The sequence below is a fragment of the Salvelinus alpinus genome, chromosome 12 (genome assembly GCF_045679555.1).
Source record: "Salvelinus alpinus chromosome 12, SLU_Salpinus.1, whole genome shotgun sequence".
Taxonomy (NCBI): domain Eukaryota; kingdom Metazoa; phylum Chordata; class Actinopteri; order Salmoniformes; family Salmonidae; genus Salvelinus; species Salvelinus alpinus.
This window is the reverse complement of record NC_092097.1, coordinates 44,302,846-44,319,097: the sequence shown is the minus strand read 5'-3', so window position 1 is coordinate 44,319,097 and position 16,252 is coordinate 44,302,846. Positions and strand designations below refer to the sequence as shown.

Below are 16,252 nucleotides of genomic sequence, written 5' to 3'. Positions count from 1 at the left end.
TGGTGACTGGACCTTTTTTGGAACACCATTATTTTGGTCTTACTGAGATTTACTGTCAGGGCCCAGGTCTGACAGAATCTGTGCAGAAGATCTAGGTGCTGCTGTAGGCCCTCCTTGGTTGGTGACAGAAGCACCAGATCATCAGCAAACAGTAGACATTTGACTTCGGATTCTAGTAGGGTGAGACCGGGTGTTGCAGACTGTTCTAGTGCCCGCGCCAATTCGTTGATATATATGTTGAAGAGGGTGGGGCTTAAGCTGCATCCCTGTCTCACCCCACGACCCTGTGTGAAGAAATGTGTGTGTTTTTTGCCAATTTTAACCGCACACTTGTTGTTTGTGTACATGGATTTTATAATGTCGTATGTTTTACCCCCAACACCACTTTCCATCAATTTGTATAGCAGACCCTCATGCCAAATTGAGTCGAAGGCTTTTTTGAAATCAACAAAGCATGAGAAGACTTTGCCTTTGTTTTGGTTTGTTTGGTTGTCAATTAGGGTGTGTAGGGTGAATACATGGTCTGTTGTACGGTAATTTGGTAAAAAGCCAATTTGACATTTGCTCAGTACATTGTTTTCATTGAGGAAATGTACGAGTCTCTCAATTCAATTCAATTCAATTCAAGGGGCTTTATTGGCATGGGAAACATGTGTTAACATTGCCAAAGCAAGTGAGGTAGATAATATACAAAAGTGAAATAAACAATAAAAATTAACAGTAAACATTACACATACAGAAGTTTCAAAGCAATAAAGACATTACAAATGTCATATTATATATATACAGTGTTGTAGCAATGTATAAATGGTTAAAGCACACAAGTTAAAATAAATAAACATAAATATGGGTTGTATTTACAATGGTGTTTGTTCTTCACTGGTTGCCCTTTTCTTGTGGCAACAGGTCACAAATCTTGCTGCTGTGATGGCACACTGTGGAATTTCACCCAGTAGATATGGGAGTTTATCAAAATTGGATTTGTTTTCGAATTCTTTGTGGATCTGTGTGATCTGAGGGAAATATGTGTCTCTAATATGGTCATACATTGGGCAGGAGGTTAGGAAGTGCAGCTCAGTTTCCACCTCATTTTGTGGGCAGTGAGCACATAGCCTGTCTTCTCTTGAGAGCCATGTCTGCCTACGGCGGCCTTTCTCAATAGCAAGGCTATGCTCACTGAGTCTGTACATAGTCAAAGCTTTCCTTAACTTCTCTAGGATAGGGTGCAGAGTTTTCACTTAGGGAAAAATAGCGTGCGCAATTTCAACTTCGTGCTACTCATCCCCAGAATATAAGATATGCATATAATTAGTAGATTTGGATAGAAAACACTCTGAAGTTTCTAAAACGATTTGAATCATATCTGTAAGTATAACAGAACTTATATAGCAGTCAAAACCCTGAGGACTAACTTTTTTATTGTTCAGTTCCTCTATGTTCAATGGATTGTGTTGGGCAAACCAGAATTCTAATCAGTAAATGCGCAGTTTCTACTGCTTCCACTGGATGTCGCCATTGTATGGAAAATGGTTAAGGTTTTTTCTTAGTGAGGTGAAAAAGATATTAACCCGGAAGTGGAGTGACGTCGTTTGTTTATGTTTGAGATTTGGGCAACACATGAAATGTTCCGTGAGTTTGTTGATATCCTGTATTGAAAACAGATTGACCTGTCTTCAATTTGATCGATTATTAACGTTTACAAATACCTTAAGCTGTATTACAAAAGTACTTTGAAATGTTTTGGCAAAGTTTAGAGGTAATTTTTTTTAGATATTGTGTCGTGATTTTGCTCAAATTGAACGCTGTTTTTCTTGGTACAACGGCGCCAAATAAATGGACAATTTGGATATATATGGACGGAATTAATCGAACTAAAGGACCACTTGTGATGTTTATGGGACATATTGGAGTGCCAACAAAAGAATCTCATAAAAGGTAATGCGTTTTTTATATTTTATTTCTGCGTTTTGAGTAGCGCCGGCATGGTTGAAATATGCTTCTCTCTCTTTGTTTACTATGGTGTATCCTCAGATAATAGCATCGTTTGCTTTCGCCGAAAAGCCTTTTTGAAATCTGACATGTTGGCTGGATTCACAACGAGTGTAGCTTTAATTTGATATCTTATATGTGTGATTTAATCAAGTTTAATTTTATATAGTTTTTTTGAATTTGGCGCTCTACATTTTGACATGGCTGTTGGGACGCAAGCGTCCCATCTATCCCAGAGAGGTTAAGTTTGGGTCAGTCACAGTGGTCAGGTATTCTGCCACTGTGTACTCTCTGTTTAGGGCCAAATAGCATTCTAGTTTGCTCTGTTTGTTTGTTAATTCTTTCCAATGTGTCAAGTAATTATCTTTTTGTTTTCTCATGATTTGGTTGGGTCTAATTGTGCTGTTGTCCTGGGGCTCTGTGGGGTGTGTTTGTGAACAGAGCCCCAGGACCAGCTTGCTTAGGGGACTCTTCTCCAGGTTCATCTCTCTGTAGGTGATTGCTTTGTTATGGAAGGTTTGGGAATCGCTTCCTTTTAGGTGGTTGTAGAATTTAACGGCTCTTTTCTGTATTTTGATAATTAGTGGGTATCGGCCTAATTCTGCTCTGCATGCATTATTTGGTGTTCTACGTTGTACACGGAGGATATTTTTGCAGAATTCTGCATGCAGAGTCTCAATTTGGTGTTTGTCCCATTTTGTGATGCTGGAGACCTCAGCTTGGTTGGTGAGCGGACCCCAGACCTCACAACCATAAAGGGCAATGGGCTCTATGACTGATTCAAGTATTTTTAGCCAGATCCTAATTGGTATGTTGAAATTTATGTTCCTTTTGATGGCATAGAATGCCCTTCTTGCCTTGTCTCTCAGATCGTTCACAGCTTTGTGGAAGTTACCTGTGGTGCTGAGGTTTAGGCCGAGGTATGTATAGTTTTTTGTGTGCTCTAGGGCAACGGTGTCTAGATGGAATTTGTGGTCCTGGCGACTGGACCTTTTTTGGAACACCATTATTTTGGTCTTACTGAGATTTACTGTCAGGGCCCAGGTCTGACAGAATCTGTGCAGAAGATCTAGGTGCTGCTGTAGGCCCTCCTTGGTTGGTGACAGAAGCACCAGATCATCAGCAAACAGTAGACATTTGACTTCGGATTCTAGTAGGGTGAGGCCAGGTGCTGCAGACTGTTCTAATGCCCTCGCCAATTCGTTGATATATATGTTGAAGAGGGTGGGGCTTAAGCTGCATCCCTGTCTCACCCCACGACCCTGTGTGAAGAAATGTGTGTGTTTTTTGCCAATTTTAACCGCACACTTGTTGTTTGTGTACATGGATTTTATAATGTCGTATGTTTTTCCCCCAACACCACTTTCCATCAATTTGTATAGCAGACCCTCATGCCAAATTGAGTCGAAGGCTTTTTTGAAATCAACAAAGCATGAGAAGACTTTGCCTTTGTTTTGGTTTGTTTGGTTGTCAATTAGGGTGTGTAGGGTGAATACATGGTCTGTTGTACGGTAATTTGGTAAAAAGCCAATTTGACATTTGCTCAGTACATTGTTTTCATTGAGGAAATGTACGAGTCTGCTGTTAATGATAATGCAGAGTATTTTCCCAAGGTTACTGTTGACGCATATTCCACGGTAGTTATTGGGGTCAAATTTGTCTCCACTTTTGTGGATTGGGGTGATCAGTCCTTGGTTCCAAATATTGGGGAAGATGCCAGAGCTAAGGACGATGTTAAAGAGTTTTAGTATAGCCAATTGGAATTTGTTGTCTGTATATTTGATCATTTCATTAAGGATACCATCAACACCACAGGCCTTTTTGGGTTGGAGGGTTTTTATTTTGTCCTGTAACTCATTCAAGGTAATTGGAGAATCCAGTGGGTTCTGGTAGTCTTTAATAGTTGATTCTAGGATTTGTATTTGATCATGTATATGTTTTTGCTCTTTATTCTTTGTTATAGAGCCAAAAAGATTGTCTATTATTATCTATTATCTATTATCTATCTATCTATCTATCTATCTATCTATCTATCTATCTATCTATCTATCTATCTATCTATCTATCTATCTCTCTCTCTCTCTCTCTCTCTCTCTCTCTCTCTCTCTCTCTCTCTCTCTCTCTCTCTCTCCTCTCTCCTCTCTCCTCTCTCCTCTCTCCTCTCTCCTCTCTCATCTTTCTCTATCTCTATCTCTATCTTTCTCTCTCTCACTTCTCTCATCCTCATTTTAACTAAGATAACCATCTAACGGTGCTCCCTCGCTTAATGCCTGATATGTAAATGTAATTAAATGTAATTAAATCACTCATTTAGTATCATTTAATTGTCCCATGGTTGCTTTCAAGTTAAATCGTGACCAATGGGATTTGAGAGGCTGAAAACTATTCCTCTGTCAAATTTTTGCGGTCATTTGAAGTAGATTTTCGCTTCAGTTCATATTCAGTGCATATAAAAATGTTTTATTCAAAGCTGTCATCAAGGCAAAGGGTGGCTACTTTGAAAAATCTCAAATATATATTTATTTGTTGACCACTTTTTGGTTGCTACATGATTTCATATGTGTTATTTCATAGTTTTGATGTCTTCACTATTATTCTACAATGTTGAAAATAGTACAAATAAAGAAAAACCCTTGAATGAGTAGGTGTGTCCAAACTTTTGACTGGTACTGTGTGTGTGTGTGTGTGTGTACACTACCATCCAAAAGTTTGGGGTCACTTAGAAATGTCCTTGTTTTTGAAAGAAAAGCACATTTTTGTCCATTAAAATAACATCAAATTGATCAGAAATACAGTGTAGAAGTTGTTAATGTTGTAAATGACTATGTAGCAGGAAACGGCAGATTTTTAATGGAATATCTACATAGGCATACAGAGGCCCATTATCAGCAACCATCACACTTGTGTAGGCTTGCACATTTTTGGGAATATTCAGAGGTGGAAATATATGCATATTAATACCATTTAAATGTAGATGTTTTTTGCATTGGATATATGCAAAAATGGAGACAGAAACAGAAACATGTTTCCTCATAATAAGTAGACATAATTGCAAATGATTAAATCCTTCCAATAGAAATAAAAATAATTTAGTTACGAATTGAACTTTAATGAAAAGAGTTGACTTTTCACATGGGATAATTTCACTGAACAACAAAAGAAAGGGAATATTGAATGATCCCCAATGATCCATGGCATCTCCCAAAAACATTTTCAACATACATCTGCAAAATGATAGTCTAGAAACTAAAGCTTTGGTTGTCTTCCTCTTAGGCTTCCAAGTCTTCTCCCTGGACCTCCTCAATGTCCACCTCTTGAACATCAGACTCTGAGGCCTCATCTTCACTGTCACTTTCCAACCTTGTTGAGGGTGGCCCGTTGTCAGGCTCAAAAAGCCTCCAATTTGCCCGGATGGCGACCAATTTTTCAACCCTTGTATTGGTCAGCCTATTGCGTGTATGTTCCCAAACAAGGACCAGTTGTGCTCTGAGTTGGCTGATGTTGGTTGGATTTGGTGGATGATGGAGGCAGCAGGGGAAAGAGCCTCAGATCCACAAAGCCCCTTCCACCAGTTGGCTGATGAGATATGTTGGCACGACTGCCATATTGCATCGCCATCCCAAAGCCCTTGCTTGGAAGTGTACTTTGCAAGACTGCCCTCATCCAGGCCAACGTGGCGAGACACGGTAGTGATGACACCATAGGCCTTGTTGATCTCTGCACCAGACAGGATGCTCTTGCCAGCATACTTGGGGTCCAACATGTACACTGCGGCATGTATGGGCTTCAGGCAGAAGTCTTCACGCTTTTTGATGTATTTCAGAACTGCAGTTTCCTCTGCTTGGAACAACAGTGAAGTGGATGGCATCGTCAGACTGGATGGCATTGTCTTCCTCAATCAGTGCAATAGCTACTCCTATAGGTTTCAGGAGTTTCCGGCTGCCTACCACTCTCTCCCAAAATACATCATCCAGGAGGATCCTCTTGATGGGGCTGTCCATCTCGGCAAACTGTGATATGGCCATTTATTGGAGCGACTCTTTCCCTTCCAGGAGACTGTCAAACATGATGACAACACCACCCCAACGGGTGTTGCTGGGCAGCTAAAATGTAGTGCTCTTATTCTTCTCACTTTGCTTGGTGAGGTAGATTGCTGCAATAACTTGATGACCCTTCACATACCTAACCATTTCCTTGGCTCTCTTGTAGAGTGTACCCATTGTTTTCAGTGTCATGATGTCCTTGAGGAGCAGATTCAATGCATAAGCAGCACAGCCAATGTGTGTGATGTGAGGGTAGGACTCCTCCATTGACTCGTTCCTCCATTGAGTCAACAAAAACTTCCAAGCAGCCTTCATGTTCCCAGCATTGTCCGTCACCAGTGCAAATATCTTCTGTGGTCCAAGGTCATTGATGACCGCCTTCAGCTCATCTGCAATGTAGAGACCGTTGTGTCTGTTGTCCCTTGTGTCTGTGCTCTTGTAGAATACTGGTTGAGGGGTGGAGATGATGTAGTTAATTATTCCTTGCCCACGAACATTCGACCACCCATCAGAGATGATTGCAATAGTCTGCTTCTCTATGATTTGCTTGACCTTCACTTGAACTCTGTTGAACTAGGCATCCAGCAAATGAGTAGATAAAGCATGTCTGGTTGGAGGGGTGTATGCTGGGCGAGGAACATTCAGAAATCTCTTCCAATACACATTGCCTGTGAGCATCAGAGGTGAACCAGTTGCATACACAGCTCGAGCAAGACATTCATCAGCATTTCTCTGACTACGTTCCTCAATTGAGTCAAAAATAAACTTCTGATTCCAGGAGGACCTTGAGCTCTTGCTATCGATAAGGTGTGTGATTCATCATTTTCACCTCAAATAGAAGTAAAGGGACTTTTCTCAGAGGTTGCTTGTTGTGAGCGCTGAGGGAACTTTATGCACTTGGCCAGATGATTCTGCATCTTTGTTGCATTCTTCACATATGATTTGGCACAGTATTTGCAAATGTACACAGCTTTTCCTTCTTCATGAGCTGCATTTGTGGGTTTGATTACAGGCTCAAAATGGCCAGAAACAATTAACTTTCTTCTGAAACTCGTATTTTCTTGTTCTGAGAAATGAAAGCTATTCCATACAAGAAATTGCAAAGAAACTGAAGATCTCATACAATGCTGTGTACTACTCCCTTCACAGAACAGCGCAAACTGTCTCTAACCAGAATAGAAAGAGGAGTGGGAGGCCCCGGTGCACAACTGAGAAGGAGGACAAGTACAGTAGTGTCTAGTTTGAGAAACAGACGCCTCACAAGTCCTCAACTGGCAGCTTTATTAAATATTACACGCAAAACACCAGTCTCAATGTCAACAGTGAAGAGGCGACTCCAGGATGCTGAGTTCCTCTGTCCAGTGTCTGTGTTCTTTTGCCCATCTTAATCTTTTCTTTTTATTGGCCAGTCTGAAATATGTTTTTTTTTCAACTCTGCCTAGAAGGCCAGCATCCTGGAGTCGCCTCTTCACTGTTGACGTTGAGATTGATGGTTGATGATAATAGGTCTCTGTACGCTTATGTAGATTTTCCATAAAAAATCAGCCGTTTCCAGCTACAATAGTCATTTACAACATTAACAATGTCTATACTGTATTTCTGATCAATTTTATGTTATTTCTAAGTGACATCAACATTTTGAACGGTTGTGTGTATTATGATTCGTTTTTTTTTTCTCGTTCTGGCTTTGACCCCTTGTCATATAAACACACATAAGACATGGATGAATGCATAGAATTGCAGGAAATTACCTTTTTAAAACAGCAACAACAAAAAATCTCTGCCCTATGCAAAATGTGTAGAACTGCAGGAAATTAGCTTTAAAGCTGCAACATTTTATCTCATTTTATCTCTTTTATCTCCAAACTGTGTGAACAGTTTGGGGTTGCATGGGTTGTGACGTGGGGGTTTGTTACTTCGCCGATAAATTACTTTATCCATCCAGACCTTTGCCAGCTAAATTTGTGTTACCGGACCTTGTCAAATATTACTTGTTTACCCCTGATCTATAAATGTCATTGTATGCTGTAGCGTTAGTATTTCCCTTCACTGAAACTAAGGGACCTAGCCCGAACCATGAAAAATAGCCCCAGATCATTATTCCTCATCCACCAAACTTTACAGTTGGCGCTATGCATTGGGGTAGGTAGCGTTCTCCTGGCATCCGCCAAACCCACTGCTAGATGGTGAAGCATCATTCATCACTCCAGAGAACATGTTTCCACTGCTCCAGAGTACAATTGCAGCGAACTTTACCCAACTGCAGTTGACGCTTGGCATCCAGTTGACGCTTGGTAATCTTAGGCTTGTGTGTAGCTGCTCGGTCATGGAAACCCATTTCAAGAAGCTCCCGACGAACAGTTATTGTGCTGACGTTGCTTCCAAAGGCCGTTTGGAACTCGGTAGTGAGTGTTGCAAACGGGGTCAGACGATTTTTATGTGCTACCTGCTTCAGCACTCGGTGGTCCCATTCTGTGAGTTTGTATGTCCTACCACTTCGCGGCTGAACCGTTGTTGCTCCTAGACATTTCCACTTCACAATAACAGCACTTTGATGAACTGACTTGTTTGAAAGGTGGCATCCTATGACGATGCAACATTGAAAGTCACTGAGCTCTTCAGTAAGGCCATTCTACTGCCCATTTTTGTCTATGGAGATTGCATGGATGCGTGCTCGATTTTATGCACCTGTCAGCAACGGGTGTGGCTGAAATAGCTGAAATAGCTTTTGTATATATAGTGTACACTGAGTGTACAAAACATAAAGGAACACCTTCCTAGTATTGAGGTGCACCGCCTTTTTCCCTCAGAAAGGCCTCAGATCATTGCTTCCCACAGTTGTCAAGTTGGCTGGATGTCCTTTGGTTGGTAGACCTTTCTTTATACACACGAGAAACTGTTGAGCGTGAAAAACCCAGCTGTATTGCAGTTCTTGACACACCAAAACCGGTGTGCATGGCCCCCAACTACCATGCCCTATTTAAAGGCACTTAAATATTTTGTCATGACAGTTCTCCCTCATTTGCACAGATACACATTCCATGTCTCAATTGTCCCAAGGCTTTGGGGGCTTCCGAGTGGCACATCGGTCTAAGGCACTGCATCTCAGTGCTAGAGGCGTCACTACAGACCCTGGTTCGATTCCAGGCTATATCACAACCGGCCATGATTGAGAGTACCATAGGGCGGCGCACAACTGGCACAGCATCGTCCCGGTTAGGGTTTGGCCGGAGTAGGCCGTCATTGTAAATAAGAATTTGTTCTTAACTGACTTGCCAAGTTGAATAAATAAAGGCTTAAAAATCCTTCTTTAGCCTGTCTCCTCCCCTTCATTTACACTGATTGAAGTGAATTTAACAAGTGACATCAATAAGGGATCATAGCTTTCACCTGGATTCACCTGGTCAGTCTGTCATAAAAAGAGCAGGTGTTCCTAATGTTTTTACACTCAGTGTATATACACTGCTCAAAAAAATAAAGGGAACACTTAAACAACACAATGTAACTCCAAGTCAATCACACTTCTGTGAAATCAAACTGTCCACTTAGGAAGCAACACTGATTGACAATAAATGTCACATGCTGTTGTGCAAATGGAATAGACAACAGGTGGAAATTATAGGCAATTAGCAAGACACCCCCAATAAAGGAGTGGTTCTGCAGGTGGTGACCACAGACCACTTCTCAGTTCCTATGCTTCCTGGCTGATGTTTTGGTCACTTTTGAATGCTGGCGGTGCTTTCACTCTAGTGGTAGCATGAGACGGAGTCTACAACCCACACAAGTGGTTCAGGTAGTGCAGCTCATCCAGGATGGCACATCAATGCGAGCTGTGGCAAGAAGGTTTGCTGTGTCTGTCAGCGTAGGGTCCAGAGCATGGAGGCGCTACCAGGAGACAGGCCAGTACATCAGGAGACGTGGAGGAGGCCGTAGGAGGGCAACAACCCAGCAGCAGGACCGCTACCTCCGCCTTTGTGCAAGGAGGAGCAGGAGGAGCACTGCCAGAGCCCTGCAAAATGACCTCCAGCAAGGCCACAAATGTGCATGTGTCTGCTCAAACGGTCAGAAACAGACTCCATGAGGGTGGTATGAGGGCCCGACGTCCACAGGTGGGGGTTGTGCTTACAGCCCAACACTGTGCAGGACGTTTGGCATTTGCCAGAGAACACCAAGATTGGCAAATTCGCCACTGGCGCCCTGTGCTCTTCACAGATGAAAGCAGGTTCACACTGTGTGACAGACGTGACAGAGTCTGGAGACGCCGTGGAGAACGTTCTACTGCCTGTAACATCCTCCAGCATGACCGGTTTGGCGGTGGGTCAGTCATGGTGTGGGGTGGCATTTCTTTGGGGGGCCGCACAGCCCTCCATGTGCTCGCCAGAGGTAGCCTGACTGCCATTAGGTACCGAGATGAGATCCTCAGACCCCTTGTGAGACCATATGCTGGTGCGGTTGGCCCTGGGTTCCTCCTAATGCAAGACAATGCTAGACCTCATGTGGCTGGAGTGTGTCAGCAGTTCCTGCAAGAGGAAGGCATTGATGCTATGGACTGGCCCGCCCGTTCCCCAGACCTGAATCCAATTGAGCACATCTGGGACATCATGTCTCGCTCCATCCACCAACGCCACGTTGCACCACAGACTGTCCAGGAGTTGGCGGATGCTTTAGTCCAGGTCTGGGAGGAGATCCCTCAGGAGACCATCCGTCACCTCATCAGGAGCATGCCCAGGCGTTGTAGGGAGGTCATACAGGCATGTGGAGGCCACACACACTACTGAGCCTCATTTTGACTTGTTTTAAGGACATTACATCAAAGTTGGATCAGCCTGTAGTGTGGTTTTCCACTTTAATTTTGAGTGTGACTCCAAATGCAGACCTCCATGGGTTGATAAATTTGATTTCCATTGATCATTTTTGTGTGATTTTGTTGTCAGCACATTCAACTATGTAAAGAAAAAAGTATTTAATAAGAATATTTCATTCATTCAGATCTAGGATGTGTTATTTTAGTGTTCCCTTTATTTTTTTGAGCAGTGTACTTTTCAAGTCTAAATAGGCTTATGTTTATCTCTTATGACTTGTGTGTGAATAGGGTTGGATGTGTCATTTCACGCTTTCAGCATGTTAACAAAAAACTCTCTCCCATTCTCCCTCTCCAACCCCCCCCACTCCTCTCTCCATCCCTCTTCCCTTTTTCTCCCCCTCCTCCCTCCCTCCAGCCCACCTGTACAAGTGCCCTGCTTTGAGGGACAGCTGTGGCATGTGTCTGAAGGCTGACCCCAGGTTTGAGTGTGGCTGGTGTGTCCAGGAGAAGAAGTGTTCTCTGAGACAGGAGTGTGTCCCGCTGGAGAGTAGCTGGATGCATGCCACCACCGGCAACAGCCGCTGTGCCCACCCCAAGATCACCAAGGTACGGACGGGATGGGAAGGGTGATACTAGAGGAGGAATTTCTGTAGTAAGCTGATGTGAGGTAGTTAAGTTTTCTATTGGAGTGAAGTTTCAAAGTGAATTTAGATGAGGTATTGGAGTCATGTGGATGAGACTGGGACAGTAGGGCGGTAGAGGACATGGAGAGAGCTAGACACAACAGAGACTGTATTGTCTCACAGATGGGAAGGACAGAGGAGGCAGTCTACGGGAGGGACATCACTGAGATGACTAATGAAGGGAAGCTGTGTGCGTGTGTTTTTGTTTTACTATCATTGTGGGCAATGTTCCCGTGTGCAGCTCCCCCGGGTCTGCCGCACAGAATAAATATCAGCCCGCTCAGAGAAGCACGAGATTGAACTTCACTCAACTTTCTAGAGTTTTCCCCGTTAGTTAATTAATATTTTCAACATTTCCCTTTTACTGTTGGAATTGTGATCGAATCAATGCAGTATGAGCCACTTTCAATGCAACATACCGAAACAAAACAAACTATGCAAGATATTTTGTTGTAGGCAGAACGCATTGGGAGTAGGATTATATTGCATTAACACGCATGACTCGTTTGTACTCATAACCAATCACAGCTGCAGTAGGCCTATACTCTATGCAAATAGAACATTGCCATATATGGATCTGTGCCCTTCACTTTGAACTGGACAGTTTTTACAGCATGAGCGGTCATGAGTAGATGCGCTTGTTTTGAGATCAAAGCGAGAGTTGCATGTAGCCAAGTGTACACATTTAAGTGATAATGTCTGAGAAGCCAGTGTTTGGAGAATACATTGGCATGGGTGTTAGGCCCTGGACTTCATCTCTGCCAATATATCCTCCAAACACTGGCTTTTCGGGCATTATCACTTTAATACAAAAGGTTATCAACATCTTCAAATAATGATTGACATATTTTTGTAAACAACTTTATTTTGATTTAGTTCCCGAGTGGCGCAGCGGTCTAAGTCACTGCATCTCAGTGCTAGAGGCGTCACTACAGACACCCTGGTTCAAATCCAGGCTGTATCACAACCGGCCGTGATTGGGAGTCCCATAGCGCGGTGCACAATTGGCCCAGTGTCATCCTGGTGTGGCCGGTGTAGTCCATCATTGTAAATAAGAATTTGCTCTTAACTTACTTGCCTAGTTAAATAAAGGTGAAATAAAAATGTAAAAAAATGTCATCCTTCCACAAGTTATAGTCCCGACACAAATCTAGGGTTGCTCCCCAAGCCGGCTGGTCATTCGTTCCATTGGTTCGTTCAAAATGTTCCATTGCCATACTGGCTGGCAACGTTCTTATCCCTTGCTAGTTCGCCAGCTAACTTACAGTAACTTACAGTCACATCAAATAGTGCAGCCAGAATAACAGCAAAGTAGCTCCGTTTGCATTTGTTTAAGCTGTTTTGTTGTAACATTTATTACACTGTTGTTCAGAGGAGCTAGCCAACACCACAGCTAACACAATAACTTCAAATTGAAGATGGAAAGACTGCAAACTATAGTAGCTGCACTTCGTTTCGTTTTACCTTTTTTCAATTGCTATTTTTTTGTATATATCCATAAAAAGTATGCCAGCTGATTCATGATTTCGAATGGCTGAGAAACGCTGTCTGCCTGCCTGTCTCGTCCTGACTCGTTCATTACTATGGGACAGCTGGAGATCGAATTTGAGTATTAAAATAATGTTGCAAATGTCGGAGAGACAGACAGCAAGGTTAATACAAATCTCCGCTGTTGAAAACAACTAAATGTTAGTCTAAATAAATGTGAGAATGTCTAGATGCTTTTATAGTGGAGTTCAAGTGTATAACTTGCCTGGTTGGGCTGATGAGACAGTGGATTGTCCAGTCAGTTGAAACAGAGAAAATAGGCATTTTAACGTCATAGATTTAGCCAGTGGTAGAATAGACACCGGCTGGAATGCGCTTTAAACCAGCATTCAGCATTCAGGATTAGACCCACACGTTGTATATTTGTTCATATCCTTTGCTAGTTAGTGAGTTATTAGCCCAGTTGTAGATCATTTGTAGTCCGCAATGGGGGAGTGATTGCTTCCTACAAGAGCACAAAACGTGTACATTTCTAGACATCTTTGAAAGACAAGTCAATCAAATGTACTTATAAAGCCCTTTTTACATCAGCAGATGTCACAAAGTGCTATACAGAAACCCAGTCTAAAACCCCAAACAGCAAGCAATGCTGATGTAGAAGCACAGTGGCTAGGATAAACTCCCTAGAAATGCAAGGAACCTAGGAAAAAATCTAGAGAGGAACCAGGCTCTGAGGGGTGGCCAGACCACTTCTGGCTTTGCCGGATGGAGATTATAAGAGTAAATTGCCATTTAAGGCCAGATTGTTCTTCAAGATGTTCAAATGTTCATAGATGACCAGCAGGGTCAAATAATAATCACAGTGGTTATAGAGGGTGCAACAGGTCAGTACCTCAGGAGTAAATGTCAGTTTACTCCTGAGACAGCAGGTGTGGTAGAGACAGCAGGTGTGGTAGAGTTTGAGAGAGAGAGAGTGAGTCGAAAACAGCAGGTCCGGGACAAGCTTGCACATCCAGTGAACAGGTCAGGGTTCCCTAGTCGCAGGCAGAACAGTTGAAACTGGAGCAGCAGCATGACCAGGTGGACTGGGAGTCATCAGGAGTCATCAGGCCAGGTAGTCCTAAGGCATCGTCATAGGGCTCAGGTCCTCTGGGAGGGGAAGGAGAGAGGGAGAGAGAATTAGAGGGGGCATACTTAAATTCACACAGGACACCAGATAAGACAGGAGAATTACACCAGATGTAACAGACTGACCCTAGCCCCCCTGGCACATAGACTATTGCAGCATAGATACAGGAGACTGAGACTGGTGGGTCGGGGGACACTATGGCCCCATCCGACGATACCCCCGGAGAGGGCCACAAGGCAGGATATAACCCCACCCACTTTGCCAAAGCACAGCCTCCACACCACTAGAGAGATACAGACCACCCACGTACTACCCTTAGACAAGACTGAGTATAGCCCACAAAGATCTCCTCCACCTCACAAGCCAAAGGGGGCGCAAAACCTGACAGGAAGATCACGTCTGTGACTCAACCCACTCAAGTGACACACCCCTCCTAGGGACGACATGGAAGAGCGCTAGTAAGCCAGTGACTCAGCCCCCATAATAGGGTCAGAGGCAGAGAATCCCAGAGAGGGGAGCTGGCCAGGCAGAGACAGCAAGGGCAGTTCGTCACAGGCAGTCAGGTAAATTGTTAGTTTTTTTTGTCTTAAAGGGGCAGAGTTGTATTTTGAGGCAGACTTGAATAAGCTAAGTAGCCAATTGGCAGAGGATAGCATAATTTGTCTAATTCTCTGTAATAATGGTATGGGAATAGCAATGCATCTTTTTTTTATAAAGTGGTTTCTTGCATCAAACAACACAACATTTTCAGTCACCTCCTTGTCTGAAGGACAAGTGGATAAACAGGTTAATGTTAAACCCTGCATGTTTTTTTTTTATCTCATGAAATGTAGGCCTACATTGAACACCACACATTGGCTGCTATTGTAGGCTGAATGATAGAACAGCAATTTCCATGGTAAAATGTTATGAGATCAATTTCCTCCATTGTTTATGATGGTGGGCCACTCTGGTAGGTTTACATGATGATCAACTAGCCACAGAGCCTAGTTGACCACTGTCTGAAACTGTAACTTAAAGCGGTTACAGCCTCAGTGTTCACAGTAACACACACTGGAAGTTGCACAAAATTTAAACAATGTTCAAGTTTGAGGTCAGTAGACCAGAAATGTCATCTTGTATTTCAGCTTATGGAACATGGGGTCAACACTTTACATGTTGTGTTTCTATTTCTGTTCAGTCTACTCAAGTGTTTCCTTTATTTTGGCAGTTACCTGTTTTTTTTTCTCCATCTCTCTTTCTCTCTCTCTCTCCCTCCCTTTCTAATCCTTTTCTCCCTCTTTCTAATTGTCACACTGAGATGGCGAATATACAGTTTTTCATAAATTACATTTATATCCACTTTTTCATTTCAGTTTTCTACTACCTCCTTACTGAAATGTGTGAGCTAGTTCACTGCGGGGGGTGAAGGATCACGTCTCCTTTGCATTTCACTTAATTTCCTGTTTGACACAAGCCTCCTCAGTTTCTGAATGCTTAATGGAGATATTGGAATAATTGGGGCACTGGCACACAGATAGATCCGCTAGCTAATGCTCCCTCACTCGCTCATGCTGCACTTATCTCTTTGAAACAAGCGCACAAAGGCAATTGGGTGGTGTGTGTGGGTTGGAGGGAAGTGTGTATGTGTGTGTGTGGGTTGGAGGGAAGTGTGTGTGTGTGTGTGTGTGTGTGTGTGTGTGTGTGTGTGTGTGTGTGTGTGTGTGTGTGTGTGTGTGTGTGTGTGTGTGTGTGTGTGTGTGTGTGTGTGTGTGTGTGTGTGTGTGTGTGTGTGTGGGGTGGAGGGAAGTATATGTGTCTGTGTGTGGGGGGGGGGGGATCTAAGGAGTGGGGCTAAAGCTTGGCCTGAGGGCAAGATGTTGGTGGCACAAACAGAACACGGTGAAAAAGCAGACATACAGTATAAGAGCTTAAAATATAGAGGTGGGAGAAAAGAGGGTTTGGAAAGCAAGAAAGCAAGTGAAAAGAGAGATGGAGGAATGGCCGTGTCTTAACAGTGAGACACAAGGGAAAAAACAAATGAGCATCCACCTAATACGATCACAATGTTGCCTCGACGTTGCTACAACATTGCCATATTATTTTCCTCTGACATTAACATTACGGGAACATTGGA

General features: G+C 43.1%; 1 protein-coding gene across 1 annotated transcript in view; it reads left to right on the top strand.

Annotated features, from left to right (window-relative positions):
* LOC139536245 (plexin-A1-like) overlaps positions 1-16,252 on the top strand; it is a 416,804-nt gene that overhangs the window by 293,081 nt on the left and 107,471 nt on the right. The window contains exon 12 of the mRNA XM_071336602.1: positions 11,252-11,442. Coding sequence (XP_071192703.1) covers positions 11,252-11,442 — 191 coding nt within the window. The remainder of the gene's footprint in view (positions 1-11,251; positions 11,443-16,252) is intronic.